The sequence below is a fragment of the Hypanus sabinus genome, chromosome 15, assembly GCF_030144855.1.
Source record: "Hypanus sabinus isolate sHypSab1 chromosome 15, sHypSab1.hap1, whole genome shotgun sequence".
Classification (NCBI taxonomy): domain Eukaryota; kingdom Metazoa; phylum Chordata; class Chondrichthyes; order Myliobatiformes; family Dasyatidae; genus Hypanus; species Hypanus sabinus.
This window is the reverse complement of record NC_082720.1, coordinates 54,146,190-54,171,534: the sequence shown is the minus strand read 5'-3', so window position 1 is coordinate 54,171,534 and position 25,345 is coordinate 54,146,190. Positions and strand designations below refer to the sequence as shown.

At 39.8% G+C, this 25,345-nt stretch overlaps 1 protein-coding gene across 6 annotated transcripts in view; it reads left to right on the top strand.

Moving 5' to 3' along the window:
* Nucleotides 1-9,414: 9,414 nt before the first annotated feature.
* Nucleotides 9,415-25,345, top strand: part of LOC132405535 (cation channel sperm-associated protein 3-like) — a 30,322-nt gene continuing 14,391 nt past the window's right edge. The window contains exons 1-2 of one of the 6 annotated variants that reach the window (XM_059990422.1): nucleotides 9,415-9,945; nucleotides 20,735-23,437. In XM_059990422.1, the coding sequence (XP_059846405.1) occupies nucleotides 23,384-23,437 (54 nt within the window). In that variant the 5' untranslated portion in view covers nucleotides 9,415-9,945; nucleotides 20,735-23,383. Of the gene's footprint in view, nucleotides 9,946-15,690; nucleotides 15,862-17,814; nucleotides 23,438-25,345 lie in introns of those variants that run through there. The other 5 variants (XM_059990423.1, XM_059990424.1, XM_059990425.1 and 2 more) reach the window with 5 other exon arrangements.

Here is a 25,345-nt window from a genome sequence, read left to right as displayed (position 1 = left end):
CATATCGTCTGCAAACTTTGCAACAAAGCCATCAATTCCATCATCTAAGTCATTGATACATAACGTAAAAACAATCTGTCCTAACAGAAATCCCTGTGGAACACCACTAGTCATCAGCAGCCTGCTAGAAAAGGCTCCCTTTCTTCCCATTCTTTGCCTCCTGCCAATCAGCCACTGCTTTATCCATGCTAGAATCTTTCCTATAATACCACAGGGTTGTAGTCTGTTAAGCAGCCTCTTGTGGCACCTCGTCAAAGGCCTTCTTAAAATCCAAGTACACAACATGAACCAATTCCCCTTTGTCTTTCCTGTTTGTTACTTCTTCAAAGAATTCCAACAGATTTGTCAGGCAAGATTTTCCCTTGAGGAAACCATGTTGACTATGGCCTATTTTATCATGTGCCTTCAAGTACCCTGAGCTCTCATCCATAATAATCGACTCCAACATCTTTGCAACCACTGAGAACAGATTAACTGGCCTATAGTTTTCCTTTCTTCTGTCTCTATCGATGGCTGTCGGGATATTCTTGGGGTGGGTCTTGATGTTGCGTTGACGGAAGTCATCCAGTCACTGAGGTGTCACCATGCTTTGCTGCCTGGTACCTAGGGTGCAGTGAGTTTGTTCGATCAGCCCCCTGCGTCTGATCCAGTTACTTGTGGGCAGGCAGGGATGAAGAGCTTCAAGTATTGGCTCATTGAGTAAGCTAAAAAGAAGGAATTTACTTGAGGGTTCTGATGATTTAAATAGAAAGTAAAAAAAAAGTACTCTGACTGGTTTGAAGGCTGCAGCTGATGTCCCGTGCCAGAGAAACAAAGCTGAGTATTTATTTATAAACCTTTTGGCATATTTGAAAGCTGGTCTAAATCTACTCCCATTGTTTCTCTCTAAACCAGTAATCCATACATTTTTGTTTCATTTAATTTTAGAATGTTTTGTTTGCTGGCTGCATTTTTTTCCCAGTTGACATTTAATACAAAAGAAGGTATTCAACATTAGTGACATCCTTAAAAGGCCCAGTAACCATTTTACACCGGGTTATTGAATAGCAGGAGTTTCTGTCATCTTTGTGTTCTCTGCTGTATTGTGATATTGACCTAATCCCACTGAGCTGTGGGTGGTTCATCTGAAAATTACGACGAAATTTGCTTCTGAATGTGGTAACCAAATTGAGGGAGTTATTTATGCCAGTACTACAGATTGGACTAGACCTCCTCACATACTGCCTTTTTTGTGCAGTGGTTTAAGGAAGGCACTCTGTAGGGAAAAAAAATGCATTAATGAGTTAATGCTAAAAGACTGTTATTGTAAATATCGGGGAAGTGTAGCTTAAATAAGTTGACTTCATTTAGTATACTATTACACTGTTCTCATTAGTGTATAACGTGTTTCTCAATTTTAAAGTTAATTTTAACTCACTTTTAAACTGGCCTATATTTTTTTTGTGCTAATGTTTACTTAAAATTCCCATTAAATTCTCTAAATAATTGATAGGTGCTGCTTTCTTGTGGCAGCATTCCATGTAAACGAACTCACTAGTGGGGAGGGCTTTGTCTGTGACATCCACAACTTTTTGTTCTTGGTGTGTCCACGGTGCAGCCAGTTTGAATCATCTCCACTGTGCATTGATTGGGCGGGTGGGAGGGGATAAAAATGTCAAGAAGGATCTGTAGTTATGAATGCAGCAATAAGCTCATCCTTAATGAATTCAGTTCATTGCTGAGGAAGGAGTGTGACTTTCCTGCTGGATTTGTCTTCCTGCTGAGTTGCCGCCTCCTTTTGTGTCCTTGTGTGCTCTCTTCAAGTTCAAGATTTTTTTTTGTTATTCCAGTGTAGACATGTATATTGCTAAATGAAACAATGTTCCTCTGTGACCAAGGTGCAAAACACAGCGCATAAAATAATATTAACACAACAAAATTAACAGATAACTTAAAAAACTCCAAGTTACCCCAAGTGAGCTGCATTGCAATTAAATATCTATCCATGCTGGGATCAAGGCTGGGAGCAGTCAACATCTGCATTTGAACATAGTTTGATAAGCATCAAGTACTGTAGTATTGTGCCAAAAAGCTCTGCTAGACTGTGACCATTTCCAACAAGAGTCTACCCATTGACTGCAGCAATTCAAGAAGGTGGCCAGGCACCATTTTACTGAGGGTTATCAATGTGATGGTCTTGACAGTGAGACCCAGATAGATGGATTGGAAAAAGGTGGAGTCAATGAACTGCTGGAGAAAATTCCTAGGTATAGGATATTCCAGCATTTGGAAGCCCATGGCTTAATTAGGGAGAGCCAGTGGGGCTTTGTGCAGGGCTGGTTGTGTCTTACCAACGTGATTGAGTTTTTTGACAAGGTGATGAGTGAGATTGATGAGGTTAGGGCAGTGGATGTTGTCTATGTGGATTTTAGTAAAGCATTTGACAAAGTTCCTCATGGGAGACTAATCCACAAGGTCACTGTAAAATGCATGGACTCTGTGGTGAATTGGCAGTTTGGATGCAGAACTGGCTTGCACATAGAAGATACAGGGTAGAGGCTGAAGCTTATTTGAGTTGGACTGTAATTAGTGGCATTCTGCAGGGATCTGTGCTGGGACCTTTGCTGTTTGTGATGTTTATAAATGACCTGGCTGACAATATAGAGTGGGTTTGTAAGATTGTGCATGATAACAAGATTGTTGGAGATGTGGATAGTGCAGAAGACTGGCAAAGAATACAGTGAGATATAGATCAGTTATAGATAGGGGCTGAAAATGGCAGATAGAGTTTAACCCAGATAGATGTGTTGCATCTTGGTAAGGCAAATGCAAGGAAACAGTGCACTGTTAAATGGCAAGATCTTTAACAGTGTTGCTGAGCAGAGAGATCTTGGGATCTAAGTTTATAGCTCCTTGAAAGTGGTTATGCAGGTCGATAGGGTTAATGGAATGCTTGCTGTTATTAGTTGAATCATTGATTCAAATGTCAGGAGTATGTTGTAACTTTATCAACTCTGGTTAGGCTACATCTGGAGTATTGCACACAGTTCTGGTCACCCCACTACAGGAAGGATGTTGAGGCTTTGGAGAAGGTGCAGAAGAGGTTCACTGGGATGTTGCCTGGGTAGGAGGGCATGTGCTATCACAGGCTGAATGAACTTGAGTTGTTTTCTCTGGAGCGCTGAAGGCTGAGGGGAGATTGGCTAGAGGCCTATAAGATTATGAGAGGCATTGACAGAGAGTATCTGTTTCCCAGGCTGAAATGTCTAATACCAGAGGGCATGCATTGAAGGTGAGAGGGGGGTAGGTTCAAGGGCGATGTGAAGGTTAATTTTTTTATTCAGACACTGATGCCTGCAATGTGCTGCCTGGTATGGTGGTACAGGCAAATATATTAGAGGCTTCTAGGAGATGTTTGAATAAGCACATGGATGTAAGGAAGATGGAGGGATATGGACATGGAGTAGGTAGGAGTGATTGGTGTTTTTGATTTGCTTTTTAGCAACATTGTGGGCCAAATGGCCTGTTCCTTGGCTGTATTGTTCTGAGCAGAACATATACACACAAACGAGAAGCCTGTGAGGCAACCAAGGTGCAAGTGCAAAAATAAACAAGTAATGCTACTTAACACTGGGAATGTAAGTTCTGGAGTCTGTGAAAGTGAGTCCATAGGTCCTTGTGGTCTCAATCTTGACATTGATTGCCACATCTGTGTTCTTCCTGTTTTCATAATGCATGGCTTGACAGCCTCAGTCTAACCCTGGAAATAGCACATCTCTCCACTTTTTCAACATCTCTGCCCTTCTCCAAGATCTCCAATGTGTCAGAAAATGACAGACTGCTCCCATGAGGAACTGTTCTGGGTCAGACTTAACTTAAGAACAAGTAAGAGGTACTAATTCCACCTGAAATGGTGCAAGCTGGATATTGGTAATATGGGCTTCTTTTAAATGTGCTAGCAACTCTCAAAAATCAGTCTCCTACTGGGACAATATGCCAGTGAACAGTGCAATTTTGTGTTGGTAGATGACAGCAACCACACAATTGAGCTGGCTGCGATGAAGGTAGCAAGCCACGTCCCTTAAACATTGTGATCTCTATGCCTATTATGGGAGCTATTCAACTTAATCCCAGGAGACCTTATCCATCTAAAAAGGCAATTTAATATTTTTTTGGTAAATGAGATATTTCTGATGTCATTTCTGGTTGAATGCAAATGCTTTGCATTTAGTATATCTTTTCACTGTACCCCACTATGCTGAATAAGTCTGTACTAATTTATTTATTCATTTGTAACTGTCAGATAGCTTCTCAGCTATCATTAAACAGTTATCCCTTTCCTGTGTGCTCAGTGTATTTGATAGATAAAAGTCCAAATGACTTTTATTACATGTGGGGATGAAGTATTTTAAGAATTGGAATGAGCCATGCATCATAGTTTTAATTGCTTTGCCTTTTCCTTCGCATTGGATTTTTACCATTTTTATTCTTCCTCCAGTTCTATTAAACCATCTGCCCTAACAGGTAGTCATGTTAATTGGATCTCATCACGACCTAGCAGAATGTATTCATTACCACCTCGGTTTGGCAGTATGACTCAGTGAAGCAGAGCTCCTCAATCTTGATGGTATTTGTGAATTACTTTCTCCAATCCAGTTTGAAAATGGATGAATACAACTTGATATCAAATGGTAGCAACCTGAAATATTAACAGTTTCTCTCTCTTCTGTTAGCACTCAGCCCACTGATAATTCCAGCAGTTTCTGTTTTTATTATTGATGATGTCTAGTATTTTTATTGTAATATAATTAACAATTGTATAAATAACAATTGTAATATAATTATAGAAACATTTTGAATTTAAGTCTGCTGTAGATATTTAATAGAGTTTGCTTGTGGAATTTTACTGCTGCTAGTGATCTCGTTGTTAATTTCCTGTCCTCCTCATGTTCAGATCCACTTAGTGGCCAATCCCATTCAGTCTGCTGAAGCTTGACTATGTGATTTCTTCTTAAGAACCTTTATTTTAGGATTTTTTTTTTTTGATTCGGAGCAAGAAGGCTGTGAGTGGAATGGCTAAGGATTTCTGGAGTGAAGGCAGTTTTACTACTCGGGGTAAAAGAGAGGCAAGACTGCGCAGGCGCGTGACCTCAGCCAGTAGAGCGGGAAAGGTTTAAAAAGAAGACCGCCATATCCAGCAGACAGCGGAGGGAGAGGGTAGCAGAGTGATAGGGCTTTGACTCAATGGGCTTTGACGGTAACGAGGTGAGGTAGATTTACCTGTGCTAATTGCGGAAAGGAAGTATGTGTGTGAGGCCGATTTTCTGTGCTCAGTTTCAGATGTGGGAAATCCTGGAGTCTCCCAGCCTCCCGGACGGCCATATTTGCACCCGGTGTGTCGAGCTGCAGCTCCTAAGGGACCGCGTTAGAAAACCGAGTTGCAGTTCGATGACCTTCGGCTGGTCAGGGAGAGCAAGGAAGTGATAGAAAGGAGTTATAGGCAGGTAGTCACACCAGGGACATGGGAGACAGACAGACAGACAAGTGGGTAACAGTCAGGAGAGGGAAGGGGAAGAGTCAGGTACTAGAGAGTACCGCTGTGATTGTACTCTTTGACAATATGTACTCCTGTTTGAATACTGTTGGGGAGGGACAGCCTACCTGGGGGAAGCAACAGTAGCCATGCCTCTGGCACAGAGTCTGGCCCTGTGGTTCAGAAGGGTAGGGAAAGGAAGAGGAAGGCAGCAGTGATAGGGGACTCTATGTTAGGGGGTCAGACAGACGATTCTATGGATGCAGAAAAGAAACTCGGATGGTAGTTTGCCTCCCAGGTGCCAGGGTCCAGGATGTTTCAGATCATGTCCAAGATATCCTGCAGTGGGAGGCAGAACAGCCAGAGTTCGTGGTACATATTGGTACTAATGACATAGGTAGGAAAGGGAAGAGGTCCTGAAAAAAGACTACAGGGAATTAGGAAGGAAGTTGAGAAGCAGGACCGCAAAGGTAGTGATCTCAGGATTACTGCCTGTGCCACGTGACAGTGAGTATAGGAATAGAATGAGGTGGAGGATAAATGCGTGGCTGAGGGATTGGAGCAGGGTGTAGGGATTCAGATTTCTGGATCATTGGGACCTCTTTTGGGGCAGGTGCGACCCGTGGAAAAAGGATGGGTTGCACTTGAATCCCAGGGGGCCAACATCAATTTCTCCAAGTTCAGGTAATTCCCCCCCCCCCCACCTTTTTCAATTCCCCACTGTGACGTCTTGCCTCTCCAACTACCTATCACCTTGTAGGTTGTCGCAAGTAAAAGTGTGAGAGGTGTTTTATGTTTAAGAAAAATGGCAACAACTCACTTATTGTCCTTCCAACGCTGAACATCACATAATACTTCATCACGTTGGACCGGTCTCTTACAGTGAACCCCAACTCAGTGCTGGTGGATGTAAATTATGTAGGTTTCCACCAATTACTTTACACATCCCCCCAGAATTGTGAGTCTGTTTGGAGCTTGGACGAGCCGCCTGGGTGGAGGAACAACAAGCGCCTCTGGCTCATCCCAGAGGCATGTTGACACAGTCGTGGCCATGTGATAGCTGGGACATGGTAGTGGAGGCCTCTAAGTCTTGGTGGGCCAGTTTAAGCTGATCTACTAAAACACGTTTGGGTTTACCCCTCTTATGGATGATAAAAGTTGTTTCTCTGCATTCCAAAACATGGAACGGGCCATCGGAAGGGTGCCTAAAGGGATGTTGGTGTGCATCATGGTGGACGAAAATAAACGAGGTGGGATGCAGATCAACGGGAACCCAAGAGTGCTGTATGCCATGATGGGAGGTAAGAATAGGTACAAAGGAATAGAATTTGCTGAGGAGGGTGGAACGCTATTGAGAGGCCAACCAGGCGGTTATGGCATCAGGAATAAGATCACCTAGCACCCTTAACAGCTGCCCTTATACTAACTCAGCTGCAGATGACTGCAAGTTCTCTTTGGAGCAATTCTGAGCCTCATGGGGAGACGATCATACTAACACTCATCAGGCAGAGAAGCACTCAGAGCAGACTTTAAGGGACGGTGAAACCACTCACATACGCCATTGGACTGTGGGTGATATGCCGTGGGGTGTAGTAGCCTAACGCCGAGGTTCTGGGCCATCGCAGCCCAGAGGTCTGATATGGAATGGGACCACGGTCAGAGGAAATATCAGACTGGGTGCCAAACTGAGTAACCCAGGTGCTGATGAATGTCCAAGCCACGTCTGTGCTGGAGGCTGAGCTCTGGCCACCTGGTGGCACAGTCCACTATGGTAAGGCAGTGAGTGAAACCACAGGAGGGGAAAGAGGACTAACAAGGTCCACATTGACACAGTCAAACCGTTGCTCAGGGACCTCAAAAGGTGCCAATGGTGCCGGCACATGATGGTTAAGTTTTGCTTGCTGGCACTCCACACAGGTTGCCATCCAATCATGCTCATCCTTTCTAATGCTGTGCCACACAACCTTTAGCGCAGCCAGTCTGTGTGAGGCCTTCCAGCCCGGATGCAATAGGCCATGTAAGGAGTCAAAAATAGTCTGTCTCCAGTTTGCGGGCACCATCGGGTGAGGGCAACCAGTTGAGACATTGCACAGGAGAGAAACCCCTGCTTCTCTGAACTTAATGTCAGCTAACCACAGGCCTGTGACCGCTGTTCAATAGGCCTGGACCTCTGGGTCAGTGGCTCAGTCGACTGCCATACTGGCATAGTCAACCCCTATTTGAGAGGCAATCAGCCATGGCATTATTTTTTCCGCTTGTTATGTTGTATATCAATTGTGAACGTGGATATGTAGGCCAGGTGGTGTTGCTGCTGTGGAGACCAAGGGTCTGATGTTTTGGCCATCACGTGCACGAGGGGTTTGTGGTCAATAAACTCTGTGAAATGGCAACCGTCTGGAAGAAAACAAACATGGCGGACAGCTAGATACAGACTGAGAAGCTCATTATCAATGTGCTGCACTTCCTTTAATGGGGACGGAGCTGCGGCTGAAGGAGGCGAGTGGCTGCCACCGCTTCCGACGAACTTTTAGTGCACAGCGCCCACAACGTAGTCTGAAGCATCAGTAGCAACAGCTATGGGTGCATTTGGGAGCAGGTGCGCAGTAGGACCATATTGAAAAGAGTTTGTTTGGTATCATCATGTGCTCTGGTCATGTCTGTGGACTAGTCAAACACATGATTAGGGCTCCAATCACAAACAGGAGACAATCTGCAGATGCCGGAAATGCAAACAACACAGACAAAAACGCTGGAGGGACTCAGCAGGCCAGGCAGCATCTATGGAAAAGAGTACAGCCATATTTCGGGCCGTCCTGCTGAAGAATCTCACCCTGAAACCTCCACTGTACTCTTTTCCATAGATGCTGCCTGGCCTGCTGAGTCCCTCCAGCGTTTTTGTGTGTGTTACGTGTGATGCACCATCAATAACTCTCAGAGATGGGAGGCGAACGATAGGCTTTTATTAGCAGCAACAGACCATGACTAGCAGCAAGAGACCACCACACAATATCCTGGAGACTGAGGGAGGAGCAGTGCCTCCAATCGCCTTCATACAGGGGTCTGTGGGAGGAGCCACAGGAGCAGTCAGCAGAGGGCCGTGTCCAGACAGGTATATGTAGTTTACCACAATGTGATTAGGGGTGTTGCCTGTAAGCATACTATACAGGGAGAGAACAAGTTCAGCAGCTTGCGGAATGAAGTGGTGATAGAAATTAACCGCATCTAAAAGCTCCTGTATTTTTTTCAGTAATGTGGGGCAGTGAGAAACCCATAATAGTGGCTACTTTTGATGGGAGGGGTTTTGCACCATTTGCAGAGATGCGATGACTGAGGAAGTCAATGGTTGACAACCCAAACTAGCATTTAGCAGGGTTGATAATCAACCTGTGTTGGTTTAAGTGGAAGGAAAATGTGCCGAGATGAGATATATGTTCAGATTTGGATGCACTGGTGACAAGTATGTCATCCAGGTAAACAAAAAGAAAGTGCAAGCCTTTTAATAGAGTCCATCAGCTGCTGAACAGTCTGTGCTGCATTTTTCAGGCCAAATGACATGTGCAGAAGCTCAAAAAGGCCAAGTGGGGCTATCACAGCTGATTTTGGGAATGACCTCCAAGCACACAGGCACCTGATAAAAATGAATTTTATGGCTAAACCTACCAAGAAGTCTTGGATGTGTGGGACTGGGTAATGATTGGGGGTGGTGACCTCATTAAGGCGTCAGTAATTACCACATGGACAGCAACCATATGCAAGCCGGAAGCCCAGGGGCTATTCGACTGGCATACAATGCCCAGTCTTCCTACGTTGGCACATTCAGCTTCCTTGGTTAAAGGCCTTTCTGGGTCCAGGCTACACACACTCTGGCATGGGCTGGCAGGCCAGTTGTGGAAATGTGGTGCTCGACCCCATGTTTTGTGACTATAGTGGAGACTGTGGGCTTGGTGAGGTTTGGGAATTCGCCCAGCAGTCGAGTAAACTCACATGCAGTGGTGCATGCGCTTGCCAACGTCATTGTGAAGTGTTTACTGAGGGAACAGATCCGGGCATCCACAAGCCAGCAGCTCTTAAAATTGACCAACAGTCCGTGGACACGCAGGAAATCTGCGCTGAGCAGAGGTCTAGACACTTAAGCCAGGACAAAGTCCCACGTGTAACGTCACCCAGTGAAGCAGAGCGTCACCCATTGTGTCCCGTATGTCTGAATCCCGCTGCCGTTCGCGGCCTCCAGCGAGCTTTCATTGTTCTTCAATAGGCGATGCTGGCAGCAGAGTCACTTGAGCATTCGTGTCACACGAGAAGCATCGCCCCGAAAGGGTGTCCAGAATGAACTGTAGACGACCCTGGCAACTGGAACCCAGAGTGTTCACGGTCTTCTGATGTCCCGGTGCGCTAGCGCTGTCAAAACTGCAAAGCGAAGACTTAATTATATTGTAACTATTGCTTGTGTATCCTTTCATGTTTAGTATAAATTTGTAAGTTTGTAATCCCAATATATATATTGATAATAATAATAAAAAGATTGAAAAAAAAGAAAGAAAAAACTGCAGAGGTCGGCACTTCCCAGCATTTGTACCAAAGAGAATGTGGTTAAAGACACAGGCCTGGTGTTGTCTGCTTTGCAGCCGCGGGTGTCCTTGTGCTGGGGTTATCAGTGATCGGTATTTATCATGTTTTAGTAGGCTCAACACTCACGGTGCTGTGGAGTTGCTGAGCGACACTACCTCATTGAAATATTTGCTGTTGTCGGCAGTGATTTCTCACTGCACGAATTGGGCATTGGCTTGTACAAGCCAAGCAACAGCATTTTACTCCCAAAACTCTGGCAGTTTCAAAGCGACTGCATTGGACAACATATTCAATAACTCTGGAATTGCCTGAGAGCATCAGGGTTACCAATGTAGGTTTTCGCAAATAAAACTGTGTGAAGCATGTTATGTTTAAGAAAAACCATAACAACTCATTTATTGTATTGAACACAAAAAGCACACTAACAGAATTTTTTTTTTCATTTTTAGAATCCTTTTATTGGTACATAATCTTCTACAGCTATAAAATGATACAAAACTTCAACAATGTATACAATTAATAAAGCTGAAGAAAAAAAGATGATCATAATAATTAAAATGAAAGAAAAAATGTTACATAAAAGGAAAAAAAGGAAAAAAAAACAGAACCCCATCTAACTAAGAAAAAACCCCCACTAACTACAAAAAAAGGGGAAAAAAGCCATTAGGAATCAACCCCCGGAGCAATACATCTTACCATCATCTATATATATATATATATATATAAAGAAAAAGAATCGTCAAACGACAATTCATATTTATATAGAATACAATTGGAAGGAAACCATATAAAATAATTCAAATTAAATGATATTATTTGGCAAAAGAGCCCCATCTTCTCTCAAAATCGAACCGGGGATCAAAAGTTCTACTAATTTTTTCCAAACCGAGACATAACATTACTTGAGAAAACCATTCAATTAGTGTAGGGACAGAGGTATCTTTCCATTTTAATAAAATAGCCCTTCTTGCCAATAATGTAACAAATGCAATTACATGTTGATCTGAAGATGAAATACCCTGAATATGATGCGGAACTATTCCAAATAGAACAGTCAATCTATTAGGTTGTAAATTGATTTTCAGAGCTTTAGAAATTGTAGAAAATAAAGATTTCCAAAATGATTTTAATGAAGAACATGACCAAAACATATGTGACAAAGTAGCTACTTCAGTTTTACACCTATTGTAATAGTTGTCTATACTACAAAATATTTTAGGTAGTCTCTCCTTTGTTAAATAATAACAGTGAACAATTTTAAACTGAATTAAACATTGATTAGCGCATATAGAAGAAGAATTTATGTTTTTCAAAGCTCGCAGCCAATCTTCATTAACGAAGGTCATATTAAGTTCTCTCTCCTAATCTTGTTTAATCTTTAGTGAGAGGTTCTCTTTTTGTAACAAAATAAATTATAAATTCTGCTAATGGTACTTCTCACTAAAGGATTCAACTTCAAAATGGTATCCAACAAATCAGATTCTTGCAAATATGGAAACTTAGATAAATATTGTTGTAAAAAATGTCTAACCTGAAGATACTGCAGAAAATGTGTATGAGTGAGAGAATATTTGTTAATTAACTCTTCAAATGTCACCAATCGACCATCACAAAATAAATCTGTAAAAGAATGGATCCCTTTATTTCTCCATAGGAGTAAAATGGGATCAGTTATTGAAGGTTTAAATAATAAGTTTCGATATAAAAAACTATACAACTTAAGTTGTTTATAATTTAAAAAATTATGAAACTGAAACCAAATCTGTATGGACTGTTTAATAACAGGGTAAAGATTTAAATTTGGAATTTTAGAGAGTTGTAAAGGTAATGGAGCTCCTAATATTGAAGTTAAAAATGAAATTGTTTAACAGCTTTTAATTCCAAATCAACTCATAGTGGTTTTTGGCTCTTGTCAAGCCAATATAGCCAAAAACATAATTGTCTGATATTAACAGCCCAATAATACAGTCTTAAATTAGGAAGTGCAAGTCCACCATCTTTTTTAGATTTTTGTAAATGATACTTATTAATCTTGGTCTCTTATTGTTCCAAATAACAATATTGTTCCAGCATCGGCCTAAACTAGCCTCGCTTCGCTGGCCTAGCATGCCGAAAAAAAGGTCCTGAAATTATTAGTAATAACAGTGGCAATAGGATTCTTATAAATCATTTGAATCCACCTCTTGAAATTATTACCAAATCCAAATTTTTCTAATACTTTAAACAAATATGGCCACTCAACTCTATCAAATGCCTTTTCTGTGTCAAGCGAGATAATACATTGAGGTTGCTTAGATAATGGTGAATATATAATGTTCATCAATCTCTGAACATTAGAGAAAGAGTAAGGGCCTTTAATAAAGCCCGTTTGATCCATAGAGATGATTTTAGTTAAAATATTTTCCAAGTGGTTAGCCATTATCTTAGGGAGAATTTTTGCATCCACATTTAATAGCAAAATAGGTCTATATGATGAATGTTCAGTAGGGTCTTTATCTTTCTTAAGGATTAAGGAAATAGATGCTTCATAAAAAGAAGGTAAGTTACCCTTCTCAAAGGATTCATGAAATATTTCCAAAAGATATGGAGAAAGTAATCTTTCAAATTTTTTGCAAAATCCTACCGAATAACCATCAAGTCCAGGAGCTTTACCTGATTGCATTAATAAAATAGCTTTTTATTAATGACTTTTAATGAAATTTAGGACTCTGCCTTCCGCTCACGGACATGTAAGACATAGTTTCTTTCTGTCCGTCTGTAATCTCTCTTTTCAGACTTAAACTTTGAAATTTCAACATTATTCAGTTGGATTTGTAGAGCAACAGTTATAATTATGGCTACTCTAAGAAGCACCAAAAAGAACCCAGACCCAGGCAATGGAAATCCTAAAAAAGCTGGCAAGTTCTCGGAGGAACCCCCTTGGGTGAAGAGATTAGAGACTCAAATCAGCAGTATCCAGCACTAGAAGAGAAATAGCTAGAAGAGAAATTTGAAGAAAAAATTGAGTCCCTGAGCCTCGATCTTAAAGAAGTTAGTCGAAATGCGGCTGATCTTTCTTCTCATTTGGAAAAGGCTCAACAACGAATCGTCAATCTGGAAGCTCGGTCACGTCGGAATAATATTCAAATTTTTGGATTAAAAGAGAAATCAGAATCTGCCGACACACTGGATTATTTTGCTAAAATGTTTCAGTCTTTATTTCTGGAGCTTTGTTCACAACCTCCGAATATTGAAATGGCTCACAGAACTGGTGCTTTAGAACTTTTGGATTGAGGTAAAAACAGGCATATTGTTGTGCGTTTTCTCCATTTTAGAGACAAAGGCCGTATTATTGAGCTTGCAAGAAAACAAAGGTTGTTTCAATTTCAAGGTTCAGAGATTCGCTTTTTTGAGTATTTCCCATGCGAAATTGTTAAGAAGCGTGCTGGATTTGCCTCGGCCATGAGATTAACTTACCAAAAAAAGCTTTTCCCATCACTTCGATATCCAGCTAAATTAAGGCTTTTTGTCAAAAATCCTGGGGCTCGTATTTTTGATGACCCAGCCGAAGCATTGCATTTTATTAACTCTTTGCCTGACGAGTCTGAGCCTAAAGTTTGATTGTCTTGCGGCATAAAGAATGATGAAATTGGAAGATCTGATGGCTATAGAAAGTGTTTACCTTAAAATGTATTTTTATCTCTGAAAAAGACTGGTTTGGATGGTTTTAACCTCAGAAGACTTAATGGGAGAACTGTTGAAAGACTGTAGATAATTTTGAACCATCTAGAATTTTTTCTCCACAGCATTTAAATGAACTAATTGTCTTTTTTTGTTCCGTATGCTTTTGTAAAGATCTTTTAAGTAATTATTTGGATTTCCTTATGTTTTAAAGATAGATTGGATAATTTAAAGATGGCAATTGTTTTTCTTTTGTGCAAATATTTCAAAAATTGTTTTGGATGTGTTTTTCTTCCCTTATCTAATAATATGAAGGTTACTTTCAAAATTGAAGTTCGTTTTGTTTTACAAAAAAAACCATTTCCTTCCAATTTAATTATATTGAGATATATGTCGACTGTAACAAGTTTTATGTTCAATAGAGGGAGACAGAGATTACTTTTTTTCATTTTTTTTATTCAGGTAGGTGGAGTTTATATTTGCTTTCTATGCTTTTCTTGGGGCTTGTGTCGATTGATATCAACTTATTTCCGGGCTTTGTAGTTTGAGTGTTTTTTTTTCTTCTTTTTTAAATCTCCATTATGGAATCCCGGAACATATGCAAATTATTATTATTGTTGTTCATCTCCGTCATTTTCGACTACTTTATCCTGACATGCGTCTAACTACTCTTTTTAGATACAAAGTCTCATGACGATATCTAAACAGTTAAATGTTTTAAGTTAAAATGCCTTTGGTTGGAATCATCCTATTAAGCGTAAGAGAACATTTAAAATTATTAACTGATTCCAACCTAATATAATCTTTGCTCAAGAGACACATATCAGGTTATATGATAAAAATCGATTTTTTAAATCTTAGAAGGATACTCAGTTTCATGCAAACTCTCAGAGTAAAATTAGAGGTGTTTCTATTTTTATTGATTCCAATATCCCTTTTAATCAGGAGGATATTATAGTCAATATTAATGGCAGATTTTTGATTGTTAAAGGAATAATTTATAATAGGAGAATGGTTTTGGTTAATATTTATGGACCAAATGTTGATCATCCCTCATTTTTTAAAGCTGTCTTTGCTCTATTACCTGATTTAAATGAATATATGTTATTAATGGGTGGTGATTTGAATACTTGCTTAAATCCTTTCATGGATAAGTCATCATCCAAACATTAATTCCCTAATCGTTCTGCATCACTTATTAATTCCATTTTAATTGATTATGGTTTAATTGAAATTTGGAGGCATATGCATCCTAGTGTTAGAGAATACTCTTTTTTCTCAGATGTTCATAATAAATATTCGAGAATCGCCCATTTTATAGTCAACCCTTGACTTCTATTTAATGATCAGAAATGTGAATATGATGCAAATGTTATCTCTGATCATGCTCCTTTAAACCTAATATTTGAACTGAAAGATGTTGCTTTTACCAGACCATTTTGGCAGTTTCCAGAACACTTGTTACAAAGTTCAGAATTTGTTGAGTTTATTGAAACTCAGATAAAAAAGTTTTTTCTCTTTAATAATACAGGAAATATCTCAAAGTTAGTAATTTGGGATACATTAAAAGCCTATTTATGTGGTCAGATTATTTTGTATATAGCTAAACTGAAGGAACAAACAAGAATGGAATTAGATAAAATCTCTAAGCAAATTAAAGAATTAGATAACATCAATGCAATCTCTCCAAATGTTGTTTCATTTAAAAGAAGAGGAGAATTACAATCACAATATAATTTATTATTAGCATATCCTATTGAAGGATATTTGTTTAAATTGAAAAGTTAATTTTAAGTTTTTGGGGATAAAAATAATAAGCTCTTAGCTTCCGAATTAAGAGCAGCTAGAGCGAAAAGACAAATTTTAAAGATTTGTAAAAATAATAGAGATATAGCAAGTAACCATGAAGACATTAATAACATTATTCAAGATTTTTATAGGTCTCAATTTCCTGCAGATTCCTCCAAAATGAAGGCTTTTTTACATAAGATTAAATTTCCTCAAATTTCTGTTGAAGATCAACAGATGCTTGATGCTCCATTTACTGAGCATGAAATTCAGAATTTCACATAATACATCATCACATCAGACCAGCCTCTTAAAGTGAACCCCAACTCAAGGTTGGTAGCTGTGAATTATGTAACCCTTCCAATTACATTACCCTACAATCTCCCTCCTTCCCTTTCTCCCATTGTCCACTCTTCTGTCCTATCAGATTCCTCTTCCAGCCCTTTGTCTTTTCCACCTATCACCTCCCGGCTTCTTACTTCATCCACCCTCTCCCACCCACCTAGCTCGTCCTCCTTTCACTTCCCCCAACATCTTATTCAACCATCCTCTCCATTCTTTTCCAGCCCCGATGGAGGGTCTTTGTCTAAAAAGCCGACTGTTTATTCATTTCCTTAGACATGACCTGACCTGCATTTTGTGTATGTTACTCATCTGTTTAAACTCCTCCTGCAGACCAATCCTTCCAATATTATACAAGCTTTTCTTTTATGACTTTCTGTTATGTCATGTTCATGCAGCAAGAAACTACTCAACTGACATCATTGTTTTAATACTAATGTGACAAGTTTAAATACACACTTAGCTTAAATCTTGTAAATGTAATAATTAGCATGAAACTTTGTCATCTGTTGAACCCAATGCAAAAGTTTCCCAAGTGTCCCATTAAGGAACATATTAAAATTATAGTATCAAGGAGGATTTTTCACACACCTGTATAAATCCTAATAGAATTGTCTTGAACATATCTTCTGGTTCCATATGTGAGACTTCCCACAATCTTCAAAAGTTCTATTCCTCATTGTAGAATCTTTTGCCTTACTGGCTCCACAAGTTCTGCTAAAATATCTTAGCTATTTGAGCCCAACACTATCAAGACTTCTTCCTTACACATACAAATCCCTTCATTTTGAACAAGTTCAACAATATTGTATGCTTTGAAGAACATCTCCATCAACTCCACTAACTCGAGGACTTAGATACTTGCTCATAAATGTCAGGGTTCGTATTATGGTCAGGTTGGATCTGAGCTGCTACCTTAAACCATACCTGCTCAAATAATGATCGGCAAATATTTATTCCTCATCCTCAGCTCTTACCTCAGGTGCCCTTATTTCATGTCTGCATGCTGAAGTTACCTTACCACCATGGGAACACTGTCACTCAGTGTGTTTGATTACTTTGCTATTTCACGCAGCTTCAGTTCTTTTACCTCTATTCTAGCATCACCACCACCATAATGAAAATGCCTGAAGTTTCCTCACCTCCAGTGGAGAAATGTGCAGAGTAAAGAAACATTGAAACCAAGCTCCAATTCATTCAAAGTTCACCTCAGAGTGTGTATGTGTGCACAGGTTCACAAGATCAGGTTCCTCAAATGCTTATGTCACACTCATTAAGTCATCCCACACTGATGATTAATTATTTAGAAACAAATTATTTTCACTGTTAGAAAGAGGAAGAATTTGCTGTGCCTCAAATGACCTGGAACAAAATAATCTGCAAAGTCACCACCATGGCTCCTATCAGGCAAGGCCAAGACAAGATAGTATCTGAAGACTCTGTGATCATAATTTTAGGATTCAGTCGTCAGGCAAATTTACATGAACATTTTCCTCCTTGCGATAGATATGGGATTTGTTGGAAGAGTCAGCATCAACTGTCAATCCCCAGTTGTCCTGAAGGTAGCAGTGATGAGTTGTTTTGTTAACTTGCTCTAGGCCCATGGGTGATGCTCGATAACAGACTTCAGAGTTTTTATCCAGGAATATTGAATTTCCATATCAAGTTGGCACATGAGATAGAGCAGAAATTATGGCAATTTTACACTTGCTGCACTTATTGTAGTGGAGGTCAAAATTCGCTATTGAAGAAGCCTTGTAAATCTTTGAAATATTTCTTGAGGACCACACAAACTGAAAGTACAGCACTGTCTCGAGGGTTAAGTCTCCACCATGGTTGATTGCATATCATTCAGTTGGGTTGCTTTGTCTTGGATGCTGTTAAGCTTTTTGGTCCTTACAGTCAGGAGGAGGTTTTCTTCCTTTGTTTGACTGAGGCCCACTTCATGAGGAGTAATGCTGACTTGGAGACTCCCAGCATCACTTTTCCCCAAGTGTATACCATTGGGTTGCGATGCATTGAGGGTCTCTCTGCCAGTATAGAATCATAGAAACGTTCAGCACTGAAGTCATTCCCCATTACCTACATGGTATTTAGTTTACTTCCATTTGCTAGACTTGGTTTCTGATTGTGTACGTTAAGGCTCTTTAAGTACTTATCCAGATAAATGTGTTGAGGGTTTCTCTCTTCACCCTTTTAAGATGAGAGTTCTAGGCCCACACATAACCTAATTAAATTTCTGCACTGTCTCCGTTCTTCTAAAGAAAGTAACATCAGACTGGACAGTTTCTACTCATAATTATAATTCCCAATTCTGATAACATCTTGTAATTCTTCCCTGCAGCTTCTGTAATGCTAGCACATCTTTCTGAAGGAATGGTGACCTGAACTGTATACTGTAATCTCCCACTGATTGGAAGCAACATTCAAGGAACTAATTGGAAGAAATGTTAGATAACTTTCTGTCATCTCATCCAAGACAACCATGGCCTTGTCGGGTTTGGAGGCTTGTGTGCCTCAAAGACCCAGAGAGCTATGTTGGCTGGAGTCAGGGTTTATACTTTTGCTTTTGGTAGGGTGACCCATGGCAAACAGGTCAAAGGGTAGAGGCCAGACTAAGAGTGGTCCATCAGTTCTCCGGGTTTGGGGATTCACTCAGGGCTAACAACCCTGACTGGTAAAACAAAATTGTGCAGGAACAGCAATGAAGACTCCTTCTACATCAGATTGTGACAGTATTCCTGAGTCACCACTCATGGCTGACTGTATTGGAAATGGAGAGGAAGCTACTGACGCAGTGAAGGAAGCCCTGTTGCCCACCAGAAATGGAAGACCTTCACTGCTGCCAGCGGTGTAATGGGCAGAAAGTATGCTTCTGTCATCTAACCAGTACTGTAGACTTGCGGTTTTTCTTGCTCTTACTGTATACTATGTACCTTAGCTAAAAAAAGTTCTGCTTCATCCACTAAAAGTGGAATTTTCTGGTGGCCAAACATTTAAATTCCTATCCCCATTCCCGTCTGACATGTTGGTCCATGGCCTCCTCTTTTGCCAGAATGAGGCCTCCTTCAGGGTGAACTTGCTCATATTCTGTTTAGGTAGCCTCCAACATGATGGTGTGAACATTGATTTCTCCTTCCACTAATTTTTCCCCTCCCCTTCCCTTTTCTTCAATTCCCCCACTCTGAACTCTTATCTCGTCTCCTCATCTGCCTATCACTTCCTCCTGTTGCCTCTCCCCTTTCTCCCATGGTCCACCCTCCTCTCCGATCAGACACCTTTCTCTCCAGCCCTTAACCTTTCCCACCTACCTGGCTTCACCTATCACCTTCTGGCTAGTCCTGCTTCTGCTGTCCCCACCTTCTTATTCTGGCATCTTTCCCCTTCATTTCCAGTCCTGAAGAAGAGTCTTGGCCTGAAGATTTAACTGATTTTTCATTTCCATGCATGCTGGTGACCTGCTGAGTTCAGCAATTTTTGTGTGTGTTACTTAATATTGCTAACTCATTTATTGACATGTATTCAAAGATCATGCTTCTTCTTCACTTAGAATATTTTAATTTATCATATTTTCCCTTGATATATTATCCTTCCTTACATGCATTATTTACTGGATGCTTATTATTCTGAGCTTAGAAGAATGTAAGGGAGGTGATCTCATTGAAATGTATTAATTTGTACATGTGGGAGAAGTGGGTGTGAAGTTTCTCCTTGTTCTGATGCCTGCAACTGGGGACACTGTCTCAAGTTATGAAGTTGTCCATTGAGGATGGAGAACAGAAAAAATGCCATCTTTAACTTGAATTTTTAGAAAATTCTCTGACATCAGTTGCTGAGGGTACTCGAGACAAAAATCAACAGATTTTTAGATCACAAGAGGGTCACGGTATTTATGATAGTGCAGAGCTAAAAGAATAAGCTTACTCTTACTGAATGGCAGTGTAAATCTGAAGGGTCAATTGAGTCCTGTTTCTGTTTCTTATGTTCTTTACAATTTGCCCAGGTTCGAGCTCTACAACACAGTCCTGTACCATGCCCTCACTTTTTGATCTTGCTGATTACAAAGATCTATTCAATTAGTTTTTTCAAGAATCTAGATATCTGCACTATTTGCCCTACTACTGTCACTGTTAAGGGGACGATAGTCATAACTTCCTACTATTGCTGCCTTGTTATTTTTGTACGACTTAGAAACTTGTCTGGTCATTGTTTTTAAACAGCTTGGGCAATAGTACCTTCTCAACAATGTGATCGCTTCTTCCTTGTTCCTCACTTCAACCCCATGTGGCTGATGCTTTTATCTTATCATCCCTTCTCAGCACTGTAATTGTTTTCTTGTAGTTATATACCTCTATATTTTAACTCACTCCAAATCCTGAACTAGGATCAACAAGATGCTGTTTCTGTCTATCTTTAAGATGTATTTCATTCATGATTGTGATATAAAATTCCTTCACTCTTTTCTCTACTCTCAGTTCATTGCCTTTCTTTCCTCACCCCTTTGCACCAAAGTATGTACATTACACAACCCTATCATCTCTCAGCTTCTAACATTATTTCCATTCTCTTCTTTGCCTATTAATCTTGATCCACCTATCATCTGCCATCTCTATTCCTTCCCCCTCTTTCTTTCCTTTCCAGATAAAAGATCTTGATCTGAAACGCTGGCTGTTCATTTCCAACCATTAATGTTGCCTGGCCTACTGAGTTCCTCCTGTGCCTTTGTGCATATACATTTTCTTAATTTTCCAGCCTTTGTTTCCCAGTCCTTTAAAATTCTTTCCTTAGATCCCCACCTTCTGGATGTAATTATAACTTTCTTTCTTCTGAAATAGCCAAACTTGTTTTGACCCTCCTCAACAGTTGCTGCAAACTTCCTCGCAGGACATGGCTCACATACCAATCCTCACAGAGGGATCAGAAGTGAAGAGAGTGAGCAGTCTCAAGTTTCTTGGTGTCAAGATCTCTGAGGATCTAACCTGGTCCAAGCATATTGATGCAGTTATAAAGAAGGTAAAACAGCAGCTATACTTCATTAGGAGTTGGAAGAGATTTGGTATGTCAACAAATACATAGAAACATGGAAAATCTACAGCATAATACAAGCCCTTCTGCCCACGATGCTGTGCGGAACATGTCCTTACCTTAGAAATTACCTAGTATTACCCATAGCCCTCTATTTTTCTAAGCTCCAGGTACCTATCCAGGTGTTTCTTAAAAGACCCTATTGTATCGGCTTCCATCACTGTCGCCGGCAGCCTATTCCACGCACTTACTACTCTCTGTGTAAAAAAGCTTACCCCTGACATCTCCTCTATACCTACTTCTAAACACTTTAAAACTGTGCCCTCTCATGCTAGCCATGCTAGCTACTGCACAGGACTGAAAAAAGCTGCAGAAGGTTGTAAATCTAGTCAGCTTCATCTTGGGTGCTAGCCAACAAAGTACGTAGGACATCTTCAGGAAGCAGTGTCTCAGAAAGACAGCGTCCATTATTAGGGACCTCCAGCACCCAGGGCATGCCCTTTACTCACTGTTACCATCAGGTAGGAGGTACAGAAGCCTGAAGGCACACACTCAGCGATTCAGGAACAGCTTCTTCCCCTCTGCCATCTGATTACTAAATGGACATTGAACCCTTGAACACTACCTCACTTTTTTAAATATATAGTATTTATGATTTTTGCACTATTTTTAATCTATTCAATATATGCATCCTGTATAAAGTATACTGAATAAGATTTACTTATTTATCATTATTATTATTATTTCTTCAATTTTATGTATTGCATTGAACTGCTGCTGCTAAGTTAACAAATTTCATGTCACATGCTGGTGATAATAAACCTGATTCTGATCCTGGTAAGCTCCCACCTCTCCTAGACCAATCTCAAAGCCTTCCAGCCTGCAACAGCTCTTCAGACATGCATTCATTTTCACATTACTATTATGTCTGATGTTAAAATACAACCCCTTCCCTCCGTACCACCCCCACCTTGTTTTCCCTGTAGCCTACCTGCACTTCCTCTCTTTCTTAGTACTGATTTGGACCACAGCTTCAGGCTGTTCACCCTACCTCTTAAGATGTCCTTTGATTTGTGACATCATTTACCCTGGCATCACCCACACAGCTCACTTACCTGGGCTGAAAAATGTTAGAACTTGAGGATCTTTCCCCCATAGCACCCTTGACAACAAATGGCCCTTTGACAGCTTGGATTGCCAGCTTTGAATGGCTCTTTGTCTATCTTTGATTCTAATGTACAGAGATATTTAACAATATTAAAATTTAAAGAAGCAATTAAACATTAAAATGATTATATTTCATTGAAAAGTAAAAGCTAACTAAAATATATTCATCTGTTAAAATTAAAAACAATAAACTTAAACAACTGGTTTTAAAAGTTCATCTCTTGTTAGCCTTCGAATCCCTGTGGAAATCATCGCATTCAGTCTGACGGTATACAATCGAGTGATAAATTCACCAAAGTGATGCTGCAAAAATCCCAGTAAGACTGGGCTTGGCAGCTAAAATCTCCATGAACAAACTGTCAGATTCACAGCGGATCACCTGTTAACACCCAGAATGATCTAGCCCTTTGCGAATTTGGTGGAACTTCACTACAACTGAATAGTGTTCTAGGTTATTTCGGAGAACAGTTAACAGCATTATAAGGTAATTTGTGGTAGAGTAAAACCCTATGGGTTTTCTTCCTTGAAGGACATAAGTTAATCAGGTAGATCTTCATGACAATCTAGTATTTTCATGGTCAACTTTATTGACAATAGCTTTCTTAAAATTCTGAAATATGTAACTAACTTTATATTTTTATCCAGTGAATGAACCAATATGCAATGTCTCAGAAATTCATATGTTCTAGCTAATATTGATCTCATCTGCTCTGTGAAAACAACATTGAGGGTATTATTATTTTTTGTGGATAATTGATATGCACTACATTGTTACAAGATGTTCTCTTTCCCTTTTGTCTATCCATTCTGGAATGCCTGTACATCATAATTGATTTCACAGTTTCTCAATGTAATATTCTGTGACATATGCTATATTCTATAACTGCCTTAAACATAATGCACATTATTCTTCTTTTGTAATGCTGAGTGATCATTTTGTTGCAAATGAAATTTAATTTTACATAAGGTTTAAGAAAACATTTAACTTTTGGAGTGAAATACATTAACAAATTAAAGTAAGAACTAGTTCATCATAATTACCAGTTTTTTGAGCAAGGAAGCACACTGTTAGCTGAGCGATGGCTTTAGGCACTCGAATACATACCTCAGCAAGGAACAACAGATATTCCCACAAAAGGCGGTAAGTAAATGCAAGATTCAGAGCTTTACATACTCTGTGCAAATAGACTATTCTTACATTTTGTCTGATTTTCTTTTGCTAGGAGAGACTTTGTGTTTCATAATTATGTCAAAAAGCTTCTGAAGACTTGGATTTTCAAATGCGGCATCTTCACAGTAATTGTCACAAATTCCCTTTTCATGGCATTGGAGACTGATCACAAAGTGGATTTTGAATTTTTTGCTTTCTTTGATGTGAGAAAAACAGTATTTTAAAAGCATCTTTAAACATTTGAATATGCTATTGTTTTAGTAGTTTGGATCCAGGGGTTACCATAGGTTATGATCAGTTGATGCAATCCTTAGCCAATCATGCCGAAGGGATCCAGCCTGGAACGTCGACTGTACATTTTTTTCCATGGATGCTGCCTGGCTTCTGTGTTCCCCAGCATTTTGTGTGTGTTGCTCAGATTTCCAGCATCTGCAGACTTCCTCCTGCCTTAGTTAGCTGTTGAGTTAGGTTGCTAATATCACCCTGAACCAGTCAAAAATGTTTGAATACAGATAATTACATTCTTCAGTTGATTAACATTTAATACCATCTAATAATAAATTCTCATGAATGCTGGGACCACATAAGTGAAGCCTGACAGCACCCAATTCCTTTGAAACACTATGCCTGTTCAGCTCCTAAAATTCCAGGTTGAGGTAAGAATGAGGGTGAGTTATGGATATCCTAAATAACTATATATAGTTTTCACATTGTTCATAAGTAGCAAAAAGCAGACTGAGCAAAATGGTGAGAGATTGAAAATGAGTGGAGTAAAGTGAGATTAAGTTGTCCTAGTGCATTAAACACAAAGTTAAAATGCAGATTCAGCAAGTATTTAGGACAGCAAATGCCATATTGGCCTTTGTTGCAGGAGTGATTGGGGTTGTTGAAGTTTAGAAATAGAGAAATATTGTGACAATATATAGAATATTGGTGAGGCCTTGTCTGCAGCACTGTGTAAATTCTCACACAAAACTGACTTGACTGTTTGCTCTAAGTACACTGTAGTGTTGAACAGACACACGAGTGCACGTGTCTAATCATCTCCTCCAGCAGAGTGTCCCAAACAGACAAAGAGAATTCTGGCTATTTTCTCCATTTGTTCTTGCTCTATAAGAGTTTTCCCAAATAAATGGCTGCCTCGATTAACTAATGACCCAATTAACCAGAATCCACGGTACCAGAACTGGAGGCAGTACAGAAGAAATTGATTAGGCTATTTCCTGGGATGAATGACTGACAAAAAAATTCCAACATCTTTGAAGTTTGGAAGAATGGAGGGTGATCTGATTAAAACGTGTAAGATCATAAGGGGATAGAATGATTATGAGAAGTTGCCACCAGAGAGTAGGGCTTCAACAAGGGGTATAGCTAAACGAAAAGGGGAGAGTACAGTCATTCAAAACTGATATCCACAGGAGTTCCCCCTCACAGAGAAGGAGTGTGTTTGTGTTATGTGGAAACAGATGACTGGAGTTGTTCAAAACTGAGTTAATGAAAAACTGAGGAATGGAGGGTTTTGTGGAACTAGCACAGATTAGGAACTGTAATCTGGGCATATTAATGGGCAACACATGGAATTGTAGGACAGTTTGAAGGGCCAGAAGGTTTCATCCCACTCTTATATTCTAGTGCATTCTTATATAGAGGGAATGAAATGCAAGTGAAATTATAATTAGCATTAAATAAACCAAGCCATTACTTCCCCAAAATAGATTGCAACAAATATAAATATAGAGGCACTGGGATTTTCAAATTCTTATTCTCATGTTCAAATGCTTCATCCCTCCCCAGCATAGTTTGTCTCTAAAACATTCTCCTGCAGTTCCTTACTTCCAACCCTTTGTGCATTCCTCACACCCGTCACTCTACCAATGATATCTGAATCAATACCCATCAAGAATTCACAACCTGAACATCTCCACATTTTCAGGACCCACTTTTAACACCGCCAGTTTTTTGACTGATTAATTTATTATTTTAGCTTGCTTCTGAGCGTCTTATTCATTTAAATGTAGCTTGAACTTGGTGATCATTGACTGAATTTTAAATATCATCAGGGCAGCAGTGTTGACTGTAATTGGGTTTGACTAGAAATCAGCTCATGTCAA